Raw genomic sequence first — 20,954 nt, 5'->3', positions numbered from 1 at the left:
ACTCCCACGGGTCCCGGGTGGAAGTTACCCCGGGGCGGTCCCTTACTCCTCGGGCCGCCCCTCCGGGAGCCTTCGGTGGCGGAACGCGGGGAGACGCCAGGCTGCAGTTGTTCACTGCGCAGCCGGGACTTCGCACTCTTTCCAGACGGGGACGCCGAGGCCCCGGCGGGGGCGGGCCGGGGGCGGGGCCGCGCTCGCGCCGCCGCCAATGGGCGGGGACCCCCGCCCCCGGCCCGCCGCCGCGTCCGGCCGGAGGGAGCCGCAGCGAGCGCAGCCGAGCCGAGCGGGCGGCGGCGCCATGGCGTGCGCGGGGCTGCTCGCCGTGTGCCTGCTCCGGCCGCCCGCGGCCCCACGGCCCCCCGCGCCCCCCGCCGCCGCCGCCGCCGCCGCCGGGCCCGCCGGACACGCGCTCTTCCAGGACGTGAGTGGGGCGCGGCGCGGGCCTCGCGGCCCCTCCAGGGCGGGCGGTCTTGCGTCTCCCGGGCTCGCACTCGCTGTCCCTCCCGGCCCCGTCTCCGTTCTCCCCCGTCTCGGTCCCTGCGTGCCTCGCCCTGCTGGTCTGTTCACTGTGCCTGTCTCCCTGATCGTGTCCCTCTCACGATCTCCCTGACTCTGCTCTCTGTGTCCCTAGTCTTCCTAATTCTGATCTCGCTGCCTTCGCGTCCAGCCCTGTCTCTCCGTGTCACTCCTTGTCTCTGCCCCCGTGACACTACCCCTGCTGACCAGACCCCAATCTCTGTCTGGTGAGGGTAGGGACTGTCAGCTCAATTAAGGTAGCAGTCACTGTCCCTGCTCTGCGGTGGCGCCTGGCTGACGGACAGGCGCTCCTGGACACATTAGGAGCCCTCTCCTGACCCCAGTAGTACCTCCAGAGCCCCTCTGATCCAAGGAGTCCTACAGTTGCTGAGGGCTGTCCGTGGCCATCCTCTGTGGTCTGGGTACCACTCCATGGGTCAGTAGTGACCCTGCAGCCCCCTTCTGAGAGTGTGGAGCTGCATGGCTGGATCTGAGTCACTCCCTTTCACCCCTGTGCTCAGTCCCCACTCCAGAGGTCCCTGTCAGTGGGAAAGAGTACTCCTGCCCCCTCCCCACTACCCCCAGTGACTCAGCACCTTGACCACACAGAGTCCTGATTGAAAGCTGACCCTCCTGCTTGTCAGATAAGAAAACCAAGGTCTGAGGGGATATGTCCATATTGAGGCAGGGGCATTACTGGGTGTAGCCCCAAGAGTCTTACTTCTCAGTTTAGCCCCCGCCCTCCCATCCCTCATATCTCCATCTATCACACCCAGGCCTCATGGCCCTGCTATGTGATCTCAAGTCAGTAGCAGACCTCCTCTGATTCGGGCTAGGCATTAGACTGATTGTTTAGACCCACTGACCCTGAGAGGATCATTCAGAGGGGCTGAGGATTTGGAGCTATGAGGGCTCTCTGTCCAGGCTTTGGCCTGCACCTCCTCAGGTCCGTTGGGCTGGACTTTGGGGGACCTGGAAGTTTTTGGTCCCTGACAGAGGCAGGGACCTGTCTTGATAGTTTCTGACCACCTGTATTGCCTTTCAGCTCTGCTTCTTTGTAAATAAAATCTGCTGATTTTGCCTCCACCACCCTCACCTCCCTCGGGCACGCACACATGCTGCACACCTACCTGCAGCACTCACATAGAGTTGTGTCTGGAGGAAGCCCCAGCCTTCAAAGGGTTAACCCCAGGTTGCTCCCTCTGGCACTAGAGGGAAAACTGAGGCATGGTAAAGAAAGAATTAGCCATGTCCTGCACAGGTGCGCAGGGGAACAGCTCAGAGAGGGCCAAGCTGTAATGGACTATGGATGGCCACAGAGCAGAGTTGGGATTCAGGTCTCGGACAACTGCCAGGATCCTTGGACCAGATCTTGACTGTCTCTGCACCTTCTTAAGCTGGAACCATGCCAGGGGCTGATACATCAGACAGAACTCAGGTGGGGTACAGGGGCTAGCTTGGAGCACCCCCACGGAGCCAGGCCCTGCAGGAGCAGGGAGCAAGCGGAGGGACCTGCTGTGTGCTTCCTGTGCCTCCCTTGCTGGAGGAGCACCTGCAGGGCTGAGCTGAAAAGGCTGAGCCTAGGGAAGGCCAGGCAGGGGGTAGGCAGGGCAGCTGGGGCCCTTTGGGTTGGGTGGGGCCTTCTGCCTCCTACCCCCACCCAGCTCCCACTCATGTCCTTTTGTCCTCTAGGTTTTCCGCAGAGCAGACAAGAATGGTGAGTGTGGCTTTCCCTGGGACTCAGTGGTGAGTGGGAGCCCATCAGGGAGGCCCAGTGGAGAGTTACAGAATTGGACGAGGATATAATCTAGAGTGAGACAAATCTTGGGGGACCCGAAACAAGAAAATCAATCAAGGCCTCCTTCCTGGAGGAAGTGCTGTTCCAATCTGAGTCACATTTGGAAGAAGGGAGAGCGGAAGGAATGTGCTTTGGCTAGAGGCTGGAAGTAAGGCTGATTTTCCCACAGTGTCCTGGCACAGTGATGGGTATTTCCTGCATATGATCTGTGTTGCTTCACAATGCCAGCTGGATTGGGATTCCTCACCAAAGGAGTAGAGGCCTAGAGAGGTGAAGCAGCCTTTGGTGGTGACACATGGTCCTTGGCTCCTTATGTGAGGGGCTTGGAAGGGTGGATAATGGAGACCCTGTGGGGTACTTCACTCAGATTTTTAGAGGTCTCCCTTTCCACGTGGCCCACCATCTAGATCCTGGGAGGGCTTGGAGAACACAATTAAACCCAGCCTTGGGCAAGGATAAAGTGGGGCCCAGTAACCTGAGTCAACTCCTTCTGCCCTGGGTTCTGAAGTCTCAGAGAGCCCTTTGTGGACCTAGCATGCAGTAGAGTGCTGCCCCTAGGTGGCTGGGAATAGCCCACTGCTGACTGGCCAGTGGAGGGTCTGAGCAAAGGTGGCCATTTTGCCTTGAGCTCCCCTCCCTCTGGGTCTTCAGACCCCCGTGTTCCAGCCTCCATCTCAAGGAGGCTCCTTGGGTATTTTTTAATTGGTGGAAACCATTTGGTGGGCAAGACACATGCCCTTGGCTTGGTGCGGTGGTGCACACCTGTAATCCCAGCAGCTCAGGAGGCTTAGCAGGAGGAGGATCGAAGCCAACCTCAGCAACTTGGTGAGGCCCAAAGCAACTCAGTGAGACCCTGTCTCTAAATAAAATGTAAAAAGGGCTGGGGATGTGGCTGAGTGGTTACACGCCTGTGGATTCAATCCCCAACCGCCCCCCCCCCCGAAAAAAAAAAAAAAGACACATGCCCTCCCTTGGATTGGGGCATTCCTTCCTGGGAGGTCTCAGGCCCTACCGCCCCCATGCCCGCTCTGCAGCTCCCCCTCCCCGTTTGCTTAGTGACTTTCTGCATGATTCAGGCCAAATCTCTGGCATCTTTAAACATCCCCCTCAACTGCTCTGCCTCTGCTCACCTCGTCCCCCCCCCCCCCCCAACACAGCACTTCCTCCAGAACCAGCCTGCAGCTCCTTACAGAGTCCACCTATTTAGGAAGATTTCCTGTGCCTCCCGCTGGCTTCTTTGTGAAGATTCTGGGTCCAGAGCACAGAAGTTCTACCCTGGAGGGAAGCTGGCTAGCATGTGGGTCAGAGACTTGGCTCCATGCCATCCCAAGTGAGGCCATGCCGTACCTTGCATTTGGCCAACATTTTTGACCCTACCCAATGGCATGCATGCAACATGGGCCCTGTTCCTCTGGGGACTCCAATCCTTTTCTTCCCAACAGTCAGGGACTGAGCTCAGAATCCATGGCATCTGATTGGGTGGTTATGAGATGCTGTGAGGCCCTTGAGGGGCTTGGACCTGGAGGCAGGGGCACAGTCAGGGCTCAGGGACACTGACTCTGCCCCTCCTAGATGATGGCAAGCTCTCATTCGAAGAGTTCCAGAACTATTTTGCCGATGGGGTTCTCAGCCCCGGGGAGCTGCGGGAACTGTTCAGCAGCATTGATGGACGTCCCACCGAGTGAGTGTGAGGGGATGACTGATCGTGGGTGGACGCCAGGCCAGGCCAGCCCAAGCCCGGTGTCCCCTACTGCCTCCATTCTTTTTGGAGAACTGGGAGGGGGTAGTGGCAAGAAAGGTGCCAGGGTTTGGTGCCAGCTTTACCCCCCCAGCCTTGCCTACCACACTGTTTCCAGCTGGGACCCCAAAATAGTCAGACCTGAGTCACCGCCTGTGGCTCAGCCCCTTTGTTCCCGCTTCTTGCAGGATCCAGGGGATGCCTGGGGACAGCTGGGCTCCGCCTGCCCCCACCCAGGGGTGCAGGTGCGCATGCACACACACGTCTACCCACGCCTCCCCACGTGTGCTCCCACATCTACACATCTTGGCACGGCGTGCGCGCTCCTCCCATGCCTGCTCGCTTGGGGCACACCTGTCACACATGTATACGACTTCCCTCCCCAGACTCTAGGCTGGCACGCAGGGCTCCCAGGACTTGGGTGGACCCTCTGTCTGCAGTGCTTCCCTCCCCTGTTGATCAGATACCCCAAAGTCCTTGTCAGGCTGAGTTGGGAGTTGGGGGGCATTGGCTCCCACAATCCAGTTCGCCATGCCTCAGGGTCTGACGGGTGTCTTGGTTTTTTCTTTGCAGCAATTTAGAAACGGAGAAACTGTGTGGTGAGTAGGCACATGTGTCCTGGGGTCCCTGGGCATGTGGATGTGGTGAGGGGCTGTTGCTCGGCCCCTAATGGGACCAATGGGTTGGGTTCAGGATATGAGACCGGCTTGGTACCTGAGGAACTCCAGGTGGCCAAATTCTCAATGGGGGTGGCCGGGAACCATGAGCATCTCTTCTCCCTGCAGACTACTTCTCAGAACACCTGGGTGTCTACCAGCCTGTGCTGGCTGCGCTGGAGTCACTGAACCGTGCAGTGCTCACTGCCATGGACGCCACCAAGCTGGTGAGTGGAGTGGCTGATGGTGGGTCCCCAAGTAATGCAGGGGTGTCTGCTATGCTTTGGACTCTCTGCTGTCATGGCTCAGGCCTGAAGAGCTATAGATCTGGGTTCAAATTCTGATTCTCCCACTTAGTGGCTATACCCCTTCACCTTTCTGGGCCTCAGTTTCCTCATCTGTCCATACTTTTGTTGGGATGATTAAATGAGAATGAAGGCAGGGATTTTTGTCTTAAGTTTGTTTTGTTCTCAGCACCTAGAACAAGGCCTGGCACATAGTAGGTACTTTAGACCTGGAGCAGCTGCTGCTGTTTTTGTTTTTGGCCAGACATGAATGCTGGGAACTGTCAACCCAGGACCCAGCAGGCATGGGCCGGAACATGGGGGATGTGCTCATACATGCCCAAAGGCCTGTGCTGGTGCATGGAGCCTTGCACTGGGGCCTTGCCCTAAGGACACATGTGACTAGGCAGGTATGTGTGTGGCCATGTGTTTGTGTGCATGTGTGGACAGCTTTGGGCACAAGTGTAAACAATGCTGAGAGCTAGGGCTCCAAGTCCTTGGATAGTGACTTCAAAAGAAAAAAAAAAAAAGCCACCCCTCCCTTTACGTGTTCTTCTCCCTCCCCGCTGCAGCTCTGGGGGTCATACTCAGGGCCTCAGGCGTACTAGGCAAGCAGCCACCTCTCCAGTCCTGTGCTCATTTTAAGAAATGTCTCCACTCCCCTCTGCCCCATAGCTGTTCCAGCTGGGGAAGGGTGGGGAGGGAGCAGTATGCAGTTCTGGGAGTGTGCCTGATGCTGCCATTTTTTTTTTTTTCTTTTTTGTATTGGGGATTGAATCCAGGGCTTTGCACACATTAGATAATCACAGTATCTCTGAACTACATGCCCAGTCCTCTGACCCCACTTTTTACAAAAAGAGAAACTGAGACCCCAGAGTTAGATCACCTGAGCACACAATTAGGGACAGGGCTTACTGGTTGCTTTCATGTGACATTTTGTAGCCTTGGGCCTGGCCTTGCAAGTGGGTAGCTGGATTGGCATTCTCTGAATTGGCAGTGGGCTGGGGTCAAAGTGAGTGTGCAGTGGGCCCCACCCACCTCCTTCTGATCCAGAAAGGGATTGGGGGTGACCCACCTCCATGTGATGAGCCTGCCAGCTCCGAACACTTGACATTCTTTATCTAGTACTCAAGGCTGATAGGACAGTTGCTCTGCCTGGAGCCTCTGTCCCTGCAGTCTCCCGGGTTGCACCACGACCTCCTGTCGGACATGACTCAGTTGAACAGTTCATGCACCAGCCTGGAGCCACATTCCTGGTACATGGCCCGAGTCATCCAATCACACTGGAAGGAGCCCAAGGAGGCCACCATGGAGCCTCCAGTCCACACCGCTGAGCCACGCCCAGGGTTGGCCACAAGGTGGGGCCGTAGGGCGGGATAGCCGTGCCTGCGGCACTGAGCCTCCAGCTCCAGGTCCAGGCGCTGAGCGAAGCCAGGGAACAGCGTGGAACCGCCCGCAAGCACCACAGTGTTGGCTAGCCCTTTTCGCAGTGTTGGGGGCATTTTCTGCAGTGCCTGGAAAGCCAGTGTGGCCAGTCCTGGCTCAGACTGGCCAAGCAGACCCGGCTGGAAGATGGGTTCGGGGCAACAGAAACGCTCGCTGGTGAGGCGCAGATACCATCCCTCGCCCAAGCAGAAACTGGCCGGATGGTGGCGGGCAGGGTTACGGAGATCACCCTCGAAATCCAAGGACACATAGCAGCAGCGCTTCTTAAGCTGTGTGATGGTCTTGCGGGGCAGGGCCTGCAGCCCTAAGTCGGGACACGCCGACACAAGCAGGTCTCGCAAGTAGCGCGACAAGGTGCTGCCTGCTACATCCTGCCGGAAGGTGGCCTCGTGCCACGAGTGACCAGCGTAGATGGGCGTGGCGTGACACACGCCCGCGCCCGCCTCCACGGCCAGCCCGCTGAGCGCGCCGGTGGAGCAGAGCGCCAGCAACGCCGTGCTGGCCATGTGGCACGCGGGCACTGCCAGGGCCTCGAACAGCAGCTCAGCCACCTTCTCGCGGTCCTCTGGCGGCGCAGACGGCGAGTTGCTCACCAGCACGGGCCACTGCTCCGGGAGCACTCGCAGGCCGCCCACCAGCAGGCGCTCCCAGAGCCCCTCCAGCGCCTCCCAGTCCACCACCACGCCGTGCTTGATGGGGTGCACCCGCGCCACGCCGCCTGCCAGCTCGCAGCCCAGCGTGCCGGGCAGCAGGGGCCGGTCCCAGCTGGGCACCAGGCTGGAGCTCTTCAGTACTATGCGCGGCTCGTCCTCGCCCGCGAAGCCCGCCTTTGCGAAGCCCGAGCCCGGGTCCACCACCACTGCGACGTGGCCCAGCGCGTGCCGCCGGCGGACCCGGCGGCTCCGGGATGCCGACGCCACCTTCCGGGCCCGCCCTTCGGCGAAGGCTCCGCCCTCGGGGACTCGGCCGGGTCCCAGAGCCTGGTCCGCCTGACCTTCCAAGTCCCTGCTTTTCGGTGCTGGATAATCGTCCCTCTCAGCCCGTGACTTCGCCCTCGGCTCTGGAGGCCCCCACCTCTTCGGGCAGGGGTCGCCTCCTTTTCTGCTCGTGGCTCCGCCCTAGGCCGGAGGCCCCGCCCTCGACTCCAAAGTCCGCCTCTGCTCTCGCTGGGTTCCAGCCGCTTCTCGCCGCTTGACTCGGCTCAGGCTCCAGCTCCGCGGGTCTCCGCTCTGGCCCGCGGCCCCCCGCCTCGGGCCTGGCTGGGGTGGACGACGGGAGGGTCAGACCAAATCCTTTAGGATGCTGGGAAAGCAGAGCTCAGGCAATGAAAGGACTTTGTGGCAAGGCCACCGGGACTATATCCCCCCTTGGGTCTGCAGGAGTCCGGGCTAACCCTTAAGCCCCAGGCGGTCTCCTGGCACCTCTCACCTGGCTTGGGTAAAGAAGTTCCTAGATGTGGAGGTGGGAGAGGATGGTCAGAAAAGAGAACTTGTATTGGGCCTCATTGTGACCTCAGTCCTCCGCACTGACTGAGCTTCCCGGACCCCTCCCCCCCAAGAAAACTCTCTGGACCTGCCTTCCTTTCTTCTGTCAGAGCCAAGGCAGCGATTTGGACAGTCATGTCCTGGCCTCAGCTGCCCAACACAACCAGAGCTGTTGTTTCCCCACACTGCTGGATTGTCTGCTCTATTCAGGCCAGATGTATGGTCCTTTCACTCTCGATGCTAAGAGAAAGCTCTTAGTCACAGATCTACAGCTATTTTGAGGAATTCCCTGGGCTCAGCCCTGAGAGGCCCAGAAGGCCACATAGGGGTGGGTCCCACCTGAGTTTATGAATCAATTCTGAAGCTCATTGTGCGACCCTGAGCAAGTCCTAATCTTTCTCTGCACTATTTCTTCTCCAAAAGATGATCATCCTCACAGGAAACAGACCACTCTTGTTTCTGCATAGCTTCGTTTTTCATTTTAGGACCATTTCGGTTGCAAGTAGAAGACTCACTCAGAGGAACCCAAGCTAAAATAAGGATTTTATTCCTGGATCTTGTTACCTTACAGATACCAAGGACAAGGGTGAAATCAGGTTTCAGGAACCCGATCTGACATCTGGGTTAAGCGGGGGAACCAGGATGTGCAGTCTTTGTGCTGTGTTTTTTCTTATGAAGACTGGCTTTAGCCAATCCATGTTCACGTAGAAATCATTGTCCCTTACAGCTCCCAAATTCCAGTCCCAGAGAAGGGGCTGATAAAGGTCAAATTGGGCTAGCCACACACAGAGGAGCAGTTACTCTGATAGTGACTATCTGGATGGAGTCAGTTCTCACAACAAGTAGGGGCTGTGCTATGGATCATGCAACCTCCTCTGTGATGTAGGCCTCATGGAGGGCTGTCCCTTGTGTTGACAGTCACAAAATTGCATCTTGAACAGAAGCTGGATCTGTGGCTGTAGTGAGCTGGGCTGCCCCCAGAGGGGGCATTCTGAGATTGGTCACCAGTGTGTGGCAGGAAGGAAGGCAGGCTGCAGATGTGGCAGGGCTAGGTGGCTTTAGGGTCTGGAACTGAATTTGAGACCCAAGTGAGGTAGGAGAAGCAGCACAGATTGTGCCGGGCCTCTTGGGATACAGGAAGTGTGCCTCACATGGAGCCACGAGTGCCCATGTGGCTGGAGCAGGGATGAGGGGACACTAGAGGCTGGGGAGACAGGCCTGCAAACTCCCAGTCACGGGTTTGGGCTTTTTGCGAAATTAGTGGAGAACCAGTGAGACTTAGGAGGTGGACTGCCCTAGACAGTGTTGGGAAGAAGCCTTTGGCAAAATTCTAGAGAGGGGACAGTACAGGGTAGGCTGGAAGACAGGGGATGCCTGTGACTGAGGTGCCTTGAAGTCTTGGCTTAGAGCTTGGGAATCATGGGGCACAATGGGGGTAGGAGAGATGGGGCAGAGGCCCAGAAACTCCAGCTCCTCCCCACAGGGTGCTCCCACAGGCAGAATCTGAGTCTCAGGCCTCACCCATCTGCCTGGGACCCTTGCTCTTCTTCCCAGGGCGGTGTCCATTTGCCTGGGACTTCTCCCTCTGCCTGAGAAGGGTTTCTGAACGCTAGGGACGCATGGAGATGTCAGGCCTTTGCTGGAAACAGGTCCTTCCTCCTAGCGTAGCCAAGCCTGGATTTGCCGAAGCCCGCCTCCCTTGGGCCTGCAGACCTGGCAGGGTCTGACCCTTGTGTCACAAGCAAGAAGACGAGAGTGCCCCAGCCCAGGCCATCGGCGGTGACTGAATCGCTAAAAGCCTCGTTCTTCCCTGCCCCTGAAGCCCGGGACAGAACCAGCGGACGCCAGAGTTGTTCTGCGCTCTTTATTGGGCTGGATCCCGGGGCCCGGGCTGGGCGGGGCGCTCAGGGCCGCGGGCGAGGGCAGCGGCGCCGCTTGCGGGGCTGCTCCTCGCGGGGGTCGCCCTCGCCGTCCGCCTCGCTCTCGGTCAGCAGGCGCGCGTACAGCCGCTGCCAGCCCTGCGCGGCCTTGGCCCCGCCTCCGGGCCCGCCCCCCGATCCGGCCCCGCTGCCCGCGCGGCGCCCCTCCTCCTGCAGCCGCGCGTCCAGCAGCAGCAGCAGGACCAGGATTTTCTTCATCTCGCGCGCGCGCGCGCCTTCGCGCGTCTCAGCGCAGTCGCCCGCCCCTCGCAGCATGGGTGCCGCCGCCGGGGCCGGGGCGTTCTCGCCCGACCGCCCGGGCCGCGCGCCCGGGCCCGCCGCCGCCGCCGCCGCCGCCTCGGCCAGCTGCTGCCGCTTGTCCAGGGGGAAAAGCAGCACGATCTTGGTCTAGGGGTGGGTGGGGCGTGAGGGAAGGTCGCGCCTGGGGGGAGCGCGCCCCCCTCGGTCCTGTGTTTGCGGGACCTTTGTCCCCTTGCCACGCGTGGGAGTGCGGGGCCCCAGCTGTTCCACCAGGCCCTGGGAAAGCGCCCCCGTCCCGTGAGAGGTCGGGGGCCCTCCCCGCCCCGCTGGTTGCCGGGACCCCGCACCCCTCTGGCCCTCACCCGCCCCACACCGACCTGCTGTCGCGGGTCCCGGGTCCCTGCCTACCCTCCCGGCCTCGGTGCCTGCGGCTCTCACCCACCTCAGCCTGGTCAAGGGCCTCTCCCCAGGTGAAGAGGGGGAAAGTGGTATGTTTTGAGCCTTCGGTCTGGAGAGAGGGCGTAAGGGACCCTGTGTCATAGCCACAGTGGTGCCAACTAGGGCTGCTTCCCCTTGTTGGCCTCCAGGACCATTTTTGTCCAGGGTCAGGGGATCCCCACTTCTGCCCACCCTCCTGCGCTCACAGGTCTGTTTTCGGAATCCCTGCCCTCCCTTCTGGGCGTTTAGGAGCCGCACTGCACCCCTGTGGACTTCTGGAACCCTTGTCCTCTGGAGGGAGGCTCCGACCCTTCCTATGTCTCTGGGATTCTGCCCACAGGCGCACACTCCCAGCATCCCCTCCTGTCCAGGATTCCCTGCCCTCCTCCCGCCCCTCCTCGTTCCCCCACCTCCCCACTCACACTTGGCTTCTTCCGCTGGAGGTGGCTGGAGAACTGTTTCGGCCGGCCCTTGTCCATGTCTGGTGGCCTCTCCTTGTGGGCCTGCTTGGGTGCTTTGGTCCTCTTGTGGGAACTGTTGTTTCCCATGGTAGGACTGGTTACCACTGGGGGCCACAGCCCATGCTGCCTCTGCTCTGCCCTCTGACCTGGGGCCCTGCAGGGGGGTGGGGTATAGGAGGGAAGCTACATTGTGACCTCATAGGTCCACCTCACCAGCTCCAGAGTCCCAGAACCTCCAGGTGAATCTGGGCTCCATTCACACCGTCTGTGACCTCTGACCTTACCAGCTGTAAAACTGGGCAGATTATCATAAATGAAGCCATGCTTGTAAGGAGCCTAGTGGTGAGTGGAATTTCTGTGGCTTGGCTTTGAAATCTGGCCCTGTCACTAACTAGCTGTGTGACCTTGACTGAAGAAATCAACCTTTCTAGACCTCAATCTTCTCATCTGCAAAATGGGGTCAAAATGGTTCCTGTAAATTGTTATGAAGGTTAAGGGAGGGCTGGGGAGATAGCTCAGTTGGTAGAGTGCTTGCCTTGCAAGCACAAGGCCCTGGGTTCGATCCCCAGCACTGCAAAAAAAAAAAAAAAAAAAAAAAAAAAAAAAAGAAGGTTAAGTGAAATTCTTCTTGGGATAGAGCCAGCTAAGTTCTTTGATTGCAAGCAACAGAAACTGAGCCATCATCTTAAGCACCAAAAGGGAATTTATTGGAAGGATTTCATGCAGAAGCACTAGCCTGAGAATAATATGACTCCATTCCTCTCTCTCCACTCATAACTCTGGCCCGGGATGGTCCACCTCATGGCTAAGTGGAAGTCCCATTCCAGGGACAAGAGATGAAGCCCTGTTGGATGGTGCTGAGCCCCCCTGTAGAGGGAGGACAGGCATCTGGACTGTGGCTCCCCAAGGCTCCCATTGTGTGTGTGAGAGAGAGAGATGGGGGCTGAGGAATTCTCAGGACATCTGTGACTATTGGGTGAGCAGATTTCTTATTAGCAGTATGTTTGACAAAAATGACAACAGTTCTGGTATTGAGAATTCTTGCTCCAGGTACTGGGCCAAGTCCTATGTGGGAATTAACCAGGGGAGCCTTCCAATAGCTCAATGCGAGCAGACTTCTCAATTCTGTTTTATAGACGAGGAAACTAGGCACAAGGAGAAGGTGGGCAGCACAGGGCTGGCATGTGGTCAGCCTGGGAGCAGGTGCTGGCCTGTGTGCGCGTGCGTGTGCTTGTGTGTGTGTGTTGTGTAGTGAACTGGTTATCTCATATTGGTCACTGCAGAAAGCACACAGTGAACTTTGGCTGCATGGTTGAATGAATGTGTGTGTGTGTGGACACAGGCAGACTGGGAGTTTGGGGCCAGCTGGGTCAGTATGGGGCCACGTCACACCTTTATATTCCACCTTGGGTGGCCTGTGACCACCACCACCAGCCCCACCCTGTGTGATGGTGGACCTCACCAGCCATGCTGCTCAGAGTAGTGGTCCCAATAGGAAGAAGGTTTGAGATCCAAAAGGGCCCAGCATGCCAGCTGCCAGCTGCCCACTGTGGGTTGGCCTCACAAGTCCCAGCAGGAGAGGCCAGGGCTGGACCAGAAGGGGTCCAGGCCCTACCTGCCCTGGGTCTCGGGGCCCTCCTGCTTGGGCCACGTCTACACGCTCCCTGCTCTCTGCACTCCTGTTGCTGTGGTGGGCACGGGGCAGCCAACCAGGGAGGCGGCTCATCACTCGGAAATACCTGCTTCGGCCCAGCGACGCTGATCGCTTCCTCTCTCCCCCAGGAGTACGAGCAGGCCTCCAAGGTGGACCAGTTTGTGACGCGCTTCCTGCTGCGGGAGACCGTGAGCCAGCTACAAGCTCTGCAGAGCTCCCTGGAGGGAGCGTCAGAAACCCTGGAGGTCCAGGCCCGTGGCCTGCGGTATGTGAGGGCCTGCCAGCCTGGGGGCCCACCGCGTGAGCGCCCATTGTCCCTGCATTCCAGACCTCTGGTGTCATCACATTCTGTAGTTCCGACATCATGGAGCCCAAGTCTTTGGGCAGGGTGTTCGAGAAGGGGTAGCTGGCTGAGGCCAGTGTGCCCCACTCAGGCCTGGTCCTATCCTCGGACCCCAGTCCTTGGCCCTGAGGGTCTGGGGGCAGCAGGTTGACCCTCCACTTCCCTAGGTCAAATGAACAGAATGTTGAAGTGCAGAGCAGGCCCCGTGGCAGCCGGCGGGCAGGACGCAGGGCCCTGAGGAGTGTCAGCCGGTCACCGTCCTGGTCTCCTGGCTCCTCTGACATAGGTGTGCCTGTGGCAGGGTGGGAGGCCTGGCTGCGTAGGGTACAGGGAAGGTGTGGCATCTCTGTGTGCCCAGTGCCTGCTCCTCCACTGCCTGAGTTCACCCTGAGAGGCTTCCCAGCCTCTGGGACCCACAGCTGACCCTGTCCTGGCCTCCAGCCCTAGGACGGAGCTCAGAGGCGGAGGTGCAGTGGCGGCTTCAGGTCAACCGCCTCCAGGAGCTCATAGACCAGCTCGAGTGTAAGGTGAGTGGCCCTGTGGTCAGTGCCCCTGGGGAGGGTCCCTGGCATCCACCTGCACACATGCCAGGGGCTCAGCTCACATTCTGTGTCCCTTACAGGCCCCCCGGCTGGAACCCCTGCATGAAGAGGACCTGGCGAATGGTCCCGACTCGGTGAGCCTGGGCAGAGGCAGCTGCTGTGTTAGGGGCTGGGGTGCTCACCTAGCGAGGGCTTTATGGGGCCAGGTATCCACCCACCCTCTGCAGTGCAAATGCACCCCCTTCCCCAGGTCTGGCCAGCAGGTGCTGGGTTCTGATCCTTGCCATATAACCCTTTAGAAATCCCTGCTCCCCAGAAAGAAAGAAAAGAAACCACTCCCCTCAGGGTCTCAGCTCTCTTTCCTCTATTTCTGAAAGCCAGGTCTGGGGTAGTGGATGGAAACTGAAGGGGTGGTAGGAAGTGGTGGCATACTGCGGAACATGGCTGGATAAAGGTTGTGATCTTGGAAGATGGTCAAAGATGCTGGGGGCTTGTTGGCAGAGGGGACCTAACCCCAGTGTGAGTCAGTGAGAGGGCAGAGTCCTCACCCTGGCCTGCCTGCCGCAGTTGACCGGCTGCCTCTCTCAGCAGCACATCCTCGTGGCCCAGAGGCAGGTGCAGGTAGCAGAAGCAGCCCTGCAGGACTTTCACCGGGCCCTGTGCTGCTACGTGGACTTCACCAGAGCCCAGGGCCATTGCCTGCAGTGAGTCTCCAGCCAGCTGGGGGGACAGCTGAGGTGGGGAGGGGGTGGGCAGAGAGGGGTGTTGGGCTGGTGTCCTGGGCCGGGCTCCCGTGAGGCCTGGTGTGGTGGCCCTGGCCTGGCCTGGTCATCTCTGGCCCCACAGTGTATCCGCTCAGAAGCTGCTGGGCAGCGCCTCCTTCAGCCTGTACGAGTTCTGGCGGGATGAAGCCTCCTGGAGAAGGTAGCGTGGTCCTCTGCTGGCTGACTCTGGCAGGGCCGTGACTGCCTTCCCAGTCACGGGCTGTGTGACCTCAGCTGAGCTCCCAAAGCCAGCTGAGCCGGTCTCCTCCATTCCAAAACGGGGGCAACGGCAAGCCAGCCTTCAGGGGCTCCATACGACGTGTGAGGAGAATGCAAAGCCCAGGATGGAGATGGGAGGTAGAGCTCGCCTGCATATGTGTGGCTGAGCCCCGTCCCAGCACCCCCCCAACGCAGTGCCAGGCACACAGGAGGTGCTCAGCGAGCCGCACCTGTGCTGAGGCCTGTGGACACTGCCTTGGGTCCCGGGCACTCCAGGGAAGCAGTCACTGTGTCCTGCACACAGGAAACGGAGGCCCAGCTCTTATGGGAAGGTCAGATCTGAATCTAGGCAGCGTGGTGGGGACTGGGGGGAGAGCAGAGAGCAGGTGACCCTGATCCTGGAGCAGATGGCTTCAGCCTTGGGTCCCTCCACGGCTGTCCCCAGGCACCAGCAGTCACCCTGCAGCAAGGCCTTCCAGCGCATCCTCATCGACCACCTGCGGGCTCCAGACACCCTCACCACCGTGTTCTTCCCAGGTGGGCTGTGAGGGGCACCGTGTTCTTCCCAAGTGGGCTGGGACCTGGGAGGGGCGCGGGGCCCCCGATGGCTCCTGACCCCCAGCCTCTGACCCACAGCCTCCTGGTGGATTATGAATAATAACTGAGCCTGACCTGCTTCAGCCAAGGACCCTGAGGCCCTGCCCGTCTCCTTCTGGAGCCTTCTGCACTGGATAAGACCCAGGGATCCTGCCTTCTGGAAAACCTGGAGCTGACCCACTGGGGGAGGCTCGGCCCAGGGATTGGGGACTGGGCTGCTTGCTATTTACTTATCAGTGCATTTTACTGTTTGTAGCTTCAGCCTCCAAACTCAGGCTTCCACCTGGCCCAGGAGGCCTGGATTCTGGTCCCCTCTGCCCCTGCATTGCTATGACCCAGCCAGGTCCCTTCCCTTTCTGGCTGCCTAGTGGTGTCCTGCTTTCTTCCTGCTGTCTTGGGGCCAGGCTTCTACTCGTCCCCAACCAGCAGCAGAACCAGGGCTGATGCTCAGGGACCCCCAACCCCTCAAACCTCAACCCCTGAGGTTGGGCCAGATCAGTTTGCAGTGTGGGGTAAGGACCTGGGTGTCCCTATTACCCTCCTGGGCCAGCTCCAGATTTTCAGCCCTTGTGGCTGCACCAGGGACCTCTGGAGGGTCCTGAGCTGGTCTGCATGTCATTTGCCCATCATCTGCATGCTCACAACCCATCCATTCTCAGGGCGCTGTGGGAAGCCCCAGGGTGACCTTGCCAAGTAGCAATAATTTGGGCTTAGTCACCTGCCATCCCCGGAGACCTCTGAATCCCAGCCCAGGACCCCAGCACAGAGGCAATAAAGGCAGTGTCACCTCTCGAGTTGCCGCCTCTTTCCCACTTAGTGAGGTGGGGCCATGGGACCCTGCACCTCCCCGACCAGGAACTCAGGACAGGAAACCTGTCTTTAAAATCAGCCCATTCCAGGCTGGAGGTGTAGCTTGGTGGTAAAGTGTTCACCTGGCATGCATGAGGCCCTGGATTTGATTCCCAGCACTTAAAAAAAAAAAGTCTAAAATTAGTCCACCTGTCGCAGGGATTGGTGGTACACACCCATAATACCACCTACTAAGGAGGCTGAGGCGGGAGAATTGCAAGTGCGAGGCCACCCTGAGCAAAACTTAGTGAGACCCTGTCTCACTGAATAAAATTTAAAAAGAACTGGGGAACGTAGCTCAGAGGGAGAGTCCCTCTGCGTTCAGTCCCCAGTACTAAAAAAAGCAAATATCCTCAGCTGATTCCCGTCTGCGTGTCGAGCCTGCAGAGTGGAAGCTTCGCCAGAGTTGGCACGGGTTCCCCAGGTCAGGACCCTGGGTCTGGGGCCCTGCCTGGGAAAAGGGAGTGACATGGCCCAAAATCTGATGGGAGCTGTGGCTTCCCCCACAGAGAGCCTTCTCGGGGTCTCAGAGAGCGTGGCTGGGTCCTTGTGGAGGACCCAGCCCCAGACAAGACCTCCTCTGCCAGGCTTGTCACCACCACTTCCACTTGACACAGAGCAGATCCAAGAGGACAATGGCCACGTCACAGAAGGCCTAGCCATGCAAGGACCTACTTGGTGGAAGGAACACCTATAAAGCGGTGTGAGGCACCCCAAGAGCACAGGACAGCATCTGACCTGGTCTGGGGCCTTGGAGTCGGGAGTTCTCCAGGCAGACGGATCGGCTGCGCAGGGTCTGACGGGAGGAGTGGGGCCACTGAGCTGAGGGAAGCCGGGCAGCAGGCTGAGGCGGGATGGGGTCGTTGGCCAGGCGCCGCTGGGGAGGCAGGGCCCCGAGGCACTTCACCCTGAGGAGGCCACAGCGGGTTTTCACCAGGGCTGGCTGGCTGGCTGGCTGGGGGACTGAGTGACATTTTACCAATGCTCCTGAAAGCTGGGTGGCATCAGGCCCTCACTGGGTGCTAAAGAATGGCCAGAAAGGCAGGACAGGCGGTCCTAACTCAGGAGGGCTGCAGGCCTGGGCTCCAGCACAGTCCTCCCTACAGTCTCTCCTTATGGCCCCCTGCCAGAGTCAGTTTCTCCTACCAGCCTGGCTGCCCAGCACAGGGATCCCCAGTGTTTCCTTGGCGAGTGCCAGGCCACCCCCACCCTGCCCAGGTCCCCAGTGGCTCCTAGGCCATGCTGCCAGCATCTGTATACCACACATGGCCCTGGGCTGGCTTGGGATGTTTGCCCAGACTCCAGTTTCTCCTCTTTGAAGAAGCCAATCCAGGGGGAAACTATTCTGCCCTCGGTCCTGTGCTGTAATTTCATAATGAACAAAAGCAAAAACCAACCCTTTAAACTAGAAAAGATTGCCATGGCTAAATTTGAACAACGATGCTGAGGCCCTCTAGTGGCCCCCTGAAGCAGTGTCTCCTTAATTTGAAGTCCCACGCACCTCATCAGTGTTCTGAGTTTTCTTTATTCTTTTTTGGTACCCAGGATTGAACCCAGGGGTGCTCAATCACTGAGCCACATCCCCAGCCCTTTTTATTTAGAGACAGAGCTAGCTCAGTTGCTTAGGGCCTCGCTAAGTTGCTGAGGCTGACTTTGAACTCTCCATCCTTCTGCCTCAGCCTCCTAAGCCGCTGAGATTACAGGCGTGCGTTGCCACACTGGGCACCATTTTCTATCAGACAGTGAGGTCCTCCCTCCCTTACTGAAGGCCTGGAGCTGCTGGAGGGACACTTCAGGGCTGGCAAAGGCAACTTGGAAATGACCTTTTGGTATGAGTCGGAGGTGAAGCAAGGTTCCAGGCAACATGGGGGGCAGAGCAGGAAGCATACTGCACATGAGGTGCAGAAGGGACTTCTGGATAAGGATGTGAGTGGCGAGTCTGGACCCCAGGAGTTGCAATGCTGGCTTGTAGGTAATGGGAGCCAGACGGTGCCAGACGGGAGCCATGTGGTGTGGGCCATGGACAGACAGGAAGCTGGACTCACAACCACAGAAAAATGCACTTTTGAGCTGGGGCCAGGGCAGTGGGGACACAGTGGGTCTTCCCGATGCCCACCATCTCACCATCCCCACTGTCACACGCACGCACCGCAGCAGCTCACTTGGTTGGGCCCCGACTCCACTTTGAGTCATTCCCTGTAACTGAGGAAGCCAGGGAGGGAGCTCTCAGGATGTGGTATGGTGACCACATTCTTCTGGCCCAGACCCTTCCGCGGCCTCCATTTTCTGCGGCATGAAGATCAAGTTTGATCTCTCATTCTGGCACTCAAGGCCAATGAGCCCCCACTTCCAATGTGTGTGGCCTCCTCTGCCTAAGTCACTCTCAGACAGTTGGGCCATCTGCAGCCTTGGTCACTGCCCCACAGCCACTGTCACTTATGTCCACTCCGGAAACACCTCAGCCTTTCACTAGAAGGTCAAAGCCACAACTTCTAGGTGCCTCTCTCAGTCCATGCGCTCATGCCCTGCTCTTGGTGGCTCTGGCTCTTGGTTCCTTTTGACAGTTGCTGGGGATCTGCATTACGGCAGGTGCTGGAGGTGGTGAGATGTCCTGCACTAGTGTCAACACCCAGGTCAAGAGCAGGTGGAGTCCTGAAGACTGGGCAAGCCAGGCACCCTGCCAGCCGCGCCCCCTCACGCCCCTCAGTCCTGTACCTGCGACTCACCTGCGTGTATGCAAACCTGGGCAAGTCAGGTGAGGGAGAGACAGCTTTAGTCTAGACGGGCTATTGCCCTGCAGTTCCGGGGGGGGGGGGTGTGTGTGTGCGTGGGGGGCGGGGGGAAGGCGGGAGCGGGGAGACCTGCACACTGAGTCCTTGATGCAGCCTCTGGAGCAGAGAAACAAGGACAAGAAGTCACACTCAACACAGATATTCCTTGATCAAGACATGCAGGCTACATGCAGGGTGCTGGGGACAAAGATGAACCTTCAAGGAATCAGACTGGAAGAGAAACAGGCTACCGGGGCAACCATGTACAGTGGCTTCCTGGGTGCAGGGCTCTGTGCCAGTGGCGACATCCAAATCATCACATTTCACCCTTATGACCCCCCAGTGGCAGAGGCACTGCTAGTATCCCCGAGCTGCAGAAGAGCAGAAGCTCAGGGAGCAAGTGCCTTGCTCGGTCACGCAGCAGGGATCCTCTCCCTGACACCAACAGCTGCTTGCGATCAGGTGTGAGAAAAGCTGAGAGAGAGAGAGGGCATCCTCTGGCAGCAGAATCCAGCCCTTGCTGGAGGCGCCAAGGACAACTATGGCAAAAGGAGTGAGTCCAGTCCCCGGGGCCTGTGGGATGGCAGATGGGGTGGCAAGAAGGAGCCCAGCACAAGGCAGAGGGCAGCCTGACCCTCAGAAGGTGGGGCCGGGAGGCTGGATCCAACGGTTTCTGGGACTCCCCCGGAGGTGCCCAGAGAACTTCAGTTGAAATCATGGGGCAGAAAGGGAGCCGCATAAAAAGCTGGTGAAGAAAAACATCAAGGTCAGAAGTGGGTGCTGACCAAACTTAAAATGTCTCATTTAAGTGCTTCACATATACTGGGCATTCAAGAAAATTATATAGAGCAAAAGAGGGAGAGGGAGAGACAGAGAGAAGACAAGAGTGGTGTACAGAGAAATGCCAAAGTGACCGTCTGTCATCCGGTAGCAATCTGGCTAGTGAATGGAGGCAGCAGGCCCAGCTGTGTCCACCAGAGGGCAGCCGGCACCCGGCCATGAAGCCAAGTCAGGCGTGAGGGTGGTTGGTGGATGGGTCTCCAGCTCTCTTGGGAGGGAGGCTGAGGACACAGGAACCAATTCGCCCCTTGTAATACCAGCAGCAAGAAACAAGCACAGAAGGCCAAGGTGTTTGCTCATCCTGCCATGATCACCAACTATTTCCCTCAATACTGAGGAACTCAGGTTATGCGACTTCCTGTCTCCATCCTTAGTAAAATCTGCAGGGTTCTCCCCTCCAGCTTCCCTTGCAGAAGGCCAACGCTTTCCATCTTTGTCTTACTGTGACAAGGGGTCATGTGGTAATGTGTCGATAACCTTCAGATTCACCTTGTTTGCTGTTTACTGATGCACTATTTCAACGGTCGCGTCTCCACTACTTTTAATCTGCTGATCGCCTGCTTCACACCTTTCCACTTTTTTCCAGCACCTCCTTCAGAGGTCTCATATCATTAATTTACATTCTCCCTGTGACAATGCCAATGTCCCAAGTCCTGGGGTCCGAATCACTTGCTCATGGTGACTCACTTCCCTTAAATGCTTGGTAACCCAACTCATGGTTGACACGGACCCTCTGGGACTCCTGAAGGAAGTCCCTTTTCTCCTGCACATTTACATTTTCATGACAGACACCAGGAAATTCGAGCCTAGAATCATCCTAGTTTCTCAGCCCCAGAGTTGTTTGACCTCTGGAGTAAACTTGAACCCTGGGCCAGGAGACAGCAGATCTAAGATTACCATCTGGTGAGGTTCTTTTTTCTCTCAAGAGGGGGTGGGACGTCTCCAGGTCAGCTCCCATTGTAGCCAGGCAGGGTCTCCCAGAACTGAGTGGGGAGACAGGGCCCAGCTACAATCTCCTCTCCCAGGCAGCTCCTCTCTCAAACTGAGTTCTTGGGATATCTACCCCCTAACAGCACAAGTTTTCTCTTTTGTATTGGACCACTGGGGTACTCCCTCCTGATTTTCTTCTGACCCTTGAGAGTTCCTGTATAAAGGAAGAAGCTTCATTAGTATTTCTCTGTATTTAGGTGTTCTGTGGAAATGAGAAAATTGTCTGTCAGCCCCGTCCGTGGCAAATTCACTTTATACCGACATCAAGCTCTTGTGCTACGATCACAGTTCCCAACTGGGTCCTGTCACTGGTCCAGAAAGTGGACTGCAGCCCACTGAGGATGGCTTGCAGCTGCATACAGCAGCAGAGAGCTGTCGGCCTCC

General features: G+C 58.3%; 3 protein-coding genes across 6 annotated transcripts; 1 reads left to right on the top strand and 2 right to left on the bottom strand.

Moving 5' to 3' along the window:
- Nucleotides 1–238: 238 nt before the first annotated feature.
- NECAB3 (N-terminal EF-hand calcium binding protein 3) lies at nucleotides 239–15,371 on the top strand. 3 transcript variants are annotated; one of them, XM_079125563.1, is made up of 13 exons: nucleotides 239–421; nucleotides 2,209–2,233; nucleotides 3,887–3,995; nucleotides 4,626–4,651; nucleotides 4,838–4,935; nucleotides 12,784–12,920; nucleotides 13,166–13,284; nucleotides 13,440–13,525; nucleotides 13,621–13,674; nucleotides 14,132–14,244; nucleotides 14,387–14,464; nucleotides 14,969–15,060; nucleotides 15,160–15,371. In XM_079125563.1, exons 1-13 carry the CDS (start codon nucleotides 299–301, stop codon nucleotides 15,186–15,188), a joined length of 1,089 nt encoding a protein of 362 aa, XP_078981689.1. In that variant the 5' UTR covers nucleotides 239–298; the 3' UTR covers nucleotides 15,189–15,371. The 3 variants fall into 3 exon arrangements, with proteins under 3 accessions (XP_078981689.1, XP_078981688.1, XP_078981690.1); XM_079125562.1 differs by having other exon boundaries at nucleotides 14,129–14,244; XM_079125564.1 differs by lacking the exon at nucleotides 14,387–14,464 and having other exon boundaries at nucleotides 14,129–14,244.
- On the bottom strand, nucleotides 5,055–7,073 carry ACTL10 (actin like 10). The gene has a single exon (XM_079125565.1). The coding sequence runs from the start codon at nucleotides 6,942–6,944 to the stop codon at nucleotides 6,207–6,209; it is 738 nt and encodes a 245-aa protein (XP_078981691.1). The 5' UTR covers nucleotides 6,945–7,073; the 3' UTR covers nucleotides 5,055–6,206.
- Nucleotides 7,428–12,159, bottom strand: LOC306652916 (uncharacterized protein C20orf144). 2 transcript variants are annotated; one of them, XM_079125566.1, is made up of 3 exons: nucleotides 10,963–12,159; nucleotides 10,545–10,610; nucleotides 7,428–10,249 (listed from the first exon to the last, which is right to left on the bottom strand). In XM_079125566.1, exons 1-3 carry the CDS (start codon nucleotides 11,086–11,088, stop codon nucleotides 9,827–9,829), a joined length of 615 nt encoding a protein of 204 aa, XP_078981692.1. In that variant the 5' UTR covers nucleotides 11,089–12,159; the 3' UTR covers nucleotides 7,428–9,826. The 2 variants fall into 2 exon arrangements, with proteins under 2 accessions (XP_078981692.1, XP_078981693.1); XM_079125567.1 differs by lacking the exon at nucleotides 10,545–10,610.
- Nucleotides 15,372–20,954: the final 5,583 nt, after the last annotated feature.

The sequence above is a fragment of the Sciurus vulgaris genome (genome assembly GCF_902686455.1).
Source record: "Sciurus vulgaris genome assembly, chromosome: 2".
Taxonomy (NCBI): Eukaryota; Metazoa; Chordata; class Mammalia; order Rodentia; family Sciuridae; genus Sciurus; species Sciurus vulgaris.
The sequence above is the reverse complement of the archived record's forward strand: the minus strand, read 5'-3'. Positions and strand labels throughout refer to the sequence as shown.

Excerpts from the sequence above, each read along its gene's own strand:
- NECAB3 (XM_079125562.1), top strand. The coding sequence starts at position 299 with ATGGCGTGCGCGGGGCTGCTCGCCGTGTGCCTGCTCCGGCCGCCCGCG. Across the intron at positions 4,652-4,837 it reads AGAAACGGAGAAACTGTGTG|ACTACTTCTCAGAACACCTG; the intron begins GTGAGTAGGCAC and ends TTCTCCCTGCAG. Across the intron at positions 13,285-13,439 it reads TCCTGGCTCCTCTGACATAG|CCCTAGGACGGAGCTCAGAG; the intron begins GTGTGCCTGTGG and ends CCTGGCCTCCAG.
- ACTL10 (XM_079125565.1), bottom strand. The coding sequence starts at position 6,944 with ATGGCCAGCACGGCGTTGCTGGCGCTCTGCTCCACCGGCGCGCTCAGC.
- LOC306652916 (XM_079125566.1), bottom strand. The coding sequence starts at position 11,088 with ATGGGAAACAACAGTTCCCACAAGAGGACCAAAGCACCCAAGCAGGCC. Across the intron at positions 10,611-10,962 it reads TCCAGCGGAAGAAGCCAAGT|ACCGAAGGCTCAAAACATAC; the intron begins GTGAGTGGGGAG and ends CCCTCTCTCCAG. Across the intron at positions 10,250-10,544 it reads AGGCCCTTGACCAGGCTGAG|ACCAAGATCGTGCTGCTTTT; the intron begins GTGGGTGAGAGC and ends ACCCACCCCTAG.